This window comes from Chrysochloris asiatica, unplaced genomic scaffold (genome assembly GCF_000296735.1).
Source record: "Chrysochloris asiatica unplaced genomic scaffold, ChrAsi1.0 scaffold00034, whole genome shotgun sequence".
NCBI classification, from domain to species: Eukaryota; Metazoa; Chordata; class Mammalia; order Afrosoricida; family Chrysochloridae; genus Chrysochloris; species Chrysochloris asiatica.
The window spans coordinates 1,446,298-1,451,474 of record NW_006408552.1 but is presented as its reverse complement, the minus strand read 5'-3'; the positions used below and the strand labels follow the sequence as shown (position 1 = coordinate 1,451,474).

Below are 5,177 nucleotides of genomic sequence, written 5' to 3'. Positions count from 1 at the left end.
TTGCACCACCGACCTTGTGGTTAGCAGCCCAGTGCTTATCCTACAATGAAAAATCACTCTTAGTATCCCTTATTATTGGAGCCCTGGTGTGGCGCTGTAGGATAGGCACTGCACTGCTGAGGTCGGAAAGCTTTTGTCTGCCTCCAACCTGCCCAGTTGCTCCTGGAGAAGGCCGTGGCACATTTTACAGCCTAGAAAACCTTATAGGCAGTAATTCTCTTGCATGGGGTCACTATGAGTCTTAACGCCACTACCATCTCCTGTTACCGGATCCAGTTTGTTGTCCTCTTGCATAGTAAGTCAGCACAAGCCCTGGAAACTGGTACTATGATTGTTATGATTTTGTTACGGGCAAAGTCACGTGGCCTCCAGGATCCTAGGGGAGAGAGTTAGACTACTCCCGAAAAGGCTTCTCACCTTTTACTTTGTTCCAAGCCCGGGAGCTAGGCACCCAGACACAGACCTAATTCTCAAGCGTCCTGGAGGCAGTCTCCGTGAAGGAAGAGACAGGCAGAAGCCGCTCTTCGAGAAACCTTCAGTGAGCCCCGCCCCCAGCCCTTGGCGTTGTTGGGGAACGGAGGGGCGTTGCCAGGTTCACGTGGGGCGGGCTCAGCGCCAACCACTAGAGTGATTGGCTCTGCGTAGGGGAGGGCCCGCATCCGTCGGGCACCGGAAGTCATTCGCCGCCCTTGTCGGTGGGCCATGGAGACGGTGGCGCCGTAGTGTCTGGTGAGAGGACTGCTGGGGCGGTGGCCATGGAAGCCGTCCTGAACGAGCTGGTGTCTGTGGACGACCTGCTGGTGAGGCCTGGCCCCGATGGAGGGAAAGGGGCGATCTGGCCAGAGGGGTCCGGACGAGAGTAGGCTAGGGACTCAACCCCTTTCCCAACATCAACTCCGCCCAGGGAATCTGAACTACAGCTCCCAATAGCCTCTGCAGCGGCTGGTGTTGCCCAGAGGTTCCGCTTTGCCCCAGAGGCTAATGGGAGTTGTGGTTTTTTGAGCCGCCACACCTCAGACTAGGGGCTGGCGTAGAAAGACCGGCTGGAATTTGAGTTCGTTCTGAACTTGGGAGCGCTGGGTGTGGCTATCTATTGCTTGAGTGCTCCTGCAGTAACAGAACACGGTGACCACCTTACGAGATCGCACATATTACTGAGTTTGGTACCGTGCTGGCTGTGTTGCAGGCATACGACAATGTCTCAGTACTTGTGGCTCTAGCACGAGTAGGCAGGCGCTCGTTTTAACTTCCATTTGACAAAGAAGGAAAGATCCACGCCGGGTCGGGATATTTGTTCCCAGTGAGCGTCTGCGCAGACTGTTGTTGAGCAACCCCGACAGTGGCCGGATTGTTCACTCACGCGGGGGGCCGCAGCTCGGGAAGCGGTGCCTGGAGCCGCCACTAGGTGGCCCCTCCGCTTGGTACCATGTGGGGAGAAGAGACTAGGGCCCACTGTCATAAAAGACTTGGGGGGGCGGGGAATGGAGCGGAGCTGGGAAACGGACATCCAGGTCCAAGGGAAGAATGGGAGCTCCTTCATTTCTAAATGATTCCTCTCCTCTCTATGGCAGAAGTTTGAGAAGAAATTTAAGTCTGAGTCGGCAGCAGGGTCAGTGTCCAAGAGCACGCAGTTTGAATACGCCTGGTGTCTTGTGCGCAGCAAGTATAACGATGACATCCGTAAAGGCATAGAGCTGCTCGAGGGTAGGTACTAAGGCTACCCCACAATTCCATCCTTCCTGGCTGCCAGTGGGGTCTGCCCTTCCCGATTGCCATTGGCCTCATTCACCTCGGTCTCAAGTGCTGACATCCTTTTTCAGCTTGGAGCCCTATAGTCCTGTCACCTCCCAGGGATTTTCCAGTGTAGGGAAGGTTAGCCTGACTACTCCCAGTGGGCTTCTGACTAGTCAGCACACCATCCTTACTTTGTCAAGCAGAATCATAGCGCTTTCACGAGCTGGTAGTCAAGCATCTCACAAAATGACTTGTCTCAGGCAAGACAGCTAATTCTTGAGTGGCCGGGGTGGGACTAGAACACCTCTCTGGTGAGTCCCAGCTCTTTGCACTCCTATTTAGCAGCTTTTGCTGAGAACTTTTTGCAGGGTGTTACTTAAAAGCACCCTCGGAAACCCTGTACAGGGTCGCTATGGGTCGGAACCGACTCGACGGCACTTAACAACAACAACAACAACAACAACTTAAAAGCATAGTGGTTATGAATCGGGCTGCTAACCTCAAGGTCGGCAGTTCAAAACTACCAGCCGTTCTGTGGGAGAAATATGAGGCTTTCTGCTCCTATAAAGATTTACAGCCTTGGAAACCCTGTACAGGGTTGCTGTGAGTCAGAACCGACTCCACTTAACAACACTTAATGGTACATAACAACAACAACAACTGAAAAGCTACAGAGAATTGGCCATAAAAAGTCATGGAAAGTTGGTAGGTTTTTTTTTTACAGGAATCCTATTTCCCATTGATTTAAGACGGACCATTGTTTGTCTGAAACCATAATCCCTGACCTTTCAGTTTCCCTGTACACTCCCCCACCCCTTCTCCCTTCTTGTGGTACTCATTTGTAAGCAAATTATCAGTGTCCTCACAAAGGAAACATAAAATCTGTGAAAATTGGAATGTTTCCACATAAATCACTCCCCCCTGTATTTACCTATTTTGCCAGTTCAGACTTTTCAAGTGTAGTGAACAGCAGGGTACAGCCGTAGAAGACATCATCAGTCTAGTTGAGACAGTACAGCTCCTTGGAAAGGTTTGAAACACAAAACCTTATTGGCAGCAAATTCTAGAACATGGAGTGCATCTGAATACAGAGAGTCTGGGAAGTCAGTGAACTAGTAAAGCCCCAGAGTGGGGTGGGGTCACTCCAGGAGACTCACTATAGGTGAGTGTGGGGTTGATTTTTTAAACTGAATCCTGGAAACTTACCAGAAGATAATCTTTAAAACCTTAAACCAAACTAGCCCCTGAAGTTTTCTTTAAACCCAACAGTGTTGCTCAGCTGGTAAAGATGACAGTTTTGAGCATTGTATTCCTTTAAGAGTTCCCTAATGGGACCATCCTGACAATAGCAGTGTGGACGGTCACCTAAGAAATTTAAAGGGCAGTGACTTTACCTAACGGCGGAGGACAAGAATGATTATACAACTCAAAGACTGTCACCAGTGTCACTGAGCGGTTCATGCAGAAATTGCAGAATTGGTACATGTTCTACTGTAGATGTTCTCATCAACAACAAAAATAAAATACATATATTTTTTAAAGGGTAGCGGAGTACAAACTGATTTTTAACACTACTCTGGACAACAAACAGCTATAGTTGACGTGCACGGTAAATGGCAAAACGGAGGTGAGAGGCCTTTTGGTTTCTCTGCTAGAGGGCCTTGCTTTCCTGTAAGTTCCCTGGATAAACCAGGTGTAATGTATCACCTGTGGTGTGTTGGAGCAGCCTCACGTTCATACTGCCCTAGGGCTCTGGCAGAGACGCTGAGAGTAACTGAAGCTGAACTGGGCTCAGGCACCACTTTCCCGGGACTCAGTAGGATCCGAACTGGATTGCTAACTCTGTAAACCCCTTACAGGGTTACTAGGGACCGGAAGCAACTCGATGGCACACAACAGTATGAACGTACGGACTCGGTTTAATGGTCTTGGGGGCAGAAATACTAGGAAAAGCGAATTTATTTTCACCATCTTCCCTTCTTCCGCCTCAGAGCTGCTGCCCAAGGGAAGCAAGGAGGAGCAACGGGATTACGTCTTCTACCTAGCTGTGGGGAACTACCGGCTCAAGGTAAGCAGGGCTTCAGACTGCTTCTCTCCAGTTCAGCCACAGCCTACAAATCGAACTAGGAATGAACCGGAATTTCTAAGATGTGATTGTATAGAAGCAATAACTGGAGCCGGAAAATTCCAGGTCGACATTGGACTAGAAACTTGATTTCCCTTCTAGAAAACAAGGGTGCCATGTGTGTTACACAGCAACCAAATTTCTTGACTGGCAGAATCAGAGACCGCGGTGCCACACTTAGAGATGCCTGCTATACCAGGTGGAATGTGTGTGACTCTCCTCTAGCCTGGCAGTATGATCTCCCACGTCTGTCTCCTGAAAGGGCTCACTGTGCCCTCCCAAGTCTCCCATTCAGGACTTGGACCCTGCATTTTTTCCCTCCCAGTTACATCTGGTCAGTTCTGATTCCTCCATGTTGGTCCTGGCTGAACCCCTTCGAAGCCCTGGAGTTGAGGCAGAAAAGGCACCTCCCACTCCCTTCTCCTCGTGTGGGCCCCAGTACCCTCTTACTTTCTCCACCAGGGCAGTAGGCGGGGGCCGGGGGGTGTCATCAGGTACAGAGGTACAAGGAGATATCAGATCAGGATTCCCGAGGGAGGTAAGGAAGAGAAGATCAGGGCACTGAGGGTGTGGGGAGCGAGTGACGTCAGGACTGGGGTGCAGCTCAAGCCTTCTGTTATCTCCTCCAGCTTATCACCCCCACACAGTTGGGGTTGTTTGTGGACTCTACTCAGTGGGGTGGGGCTGTAGAGCGAGGGAGGCGCCCCTAGGGCAAGAGGAGAGAAATCCCCTCTGAGGGGCAAGCAGCACAACCTTTCTGAGATGTATGTGTGTGTTTCCCTGAGTATAGGAGTATGACAAGGCCCTGAGGTATGTGCGAGGGCTGCTGCAGACAGAGCCTCAGAACAACCAGGCCAAGGAACTGGAACAACTCATTGACAAGGCCATGAAGAAAGGTGAAGCCATCCTCTCTACCCCCCTTCCGCTGTCTGTCTCCACCCCCGGCCCCTTGGTTCCGCAGTCCCAGTGCCCTTGAGAATCTGTTGGGGTTAAGACTTCCTCCCTCCCCCATGCCTGGGTTCTTCTGGTCTCTTTAAATGACCCCCCGCCCAAGCAGTTCCTCCTGCACACCCCCATCCCTCATCAGAAGCCTTCTGTCTCCAAACCTTAGAGTCCCTCAGCCCTGACACAGGTAGCGAGGCAGAAGATGGCCACAGGGCTGGTCCCTGTGGGCCTAAGACCGGGCTCCTGACACCGTCTCCTTTTTGCTTTGTCCCAGATGGACTGGTGGGCATGGCCATTGTTGGGGGCATGGCCCTCGGGGTCGCAGGACTCGCTGGCCTCATCGGACTTGCTGTATCCAAGTCCAAATCCTGAA

General features: G+C 51.4%; 1 protein-coding gene across 1 annotated transcript; it reads left to right on the top strand.

Moving 5' to 3' along the window:
* The first annotated feature begins 680 nt into the window (after positions 1 to 680).
* FIS1 (fission 1 (mitochondrial outer membrane) homolog (S. cerevisiae)) lies at positions 681 to 5,177 on the top strand. The gene is made up of 5 exons (XM_006859663.1): positions 681 to 800; positions 1,572 to 1,704; positions 3,726 to 3,802; positions 4,650 to 4,755; positions 5,079 to 5,177. Exons 1-5 carry the CDS (start codon positions 756 to 758, stop codon positions 5,174 to 5,176), a joined length of 459 nt encoding a protein of 152 aa, XP_006859725.1. The 5' UTR covers positions 681 to 755; the 3' UTR covers position 5,177.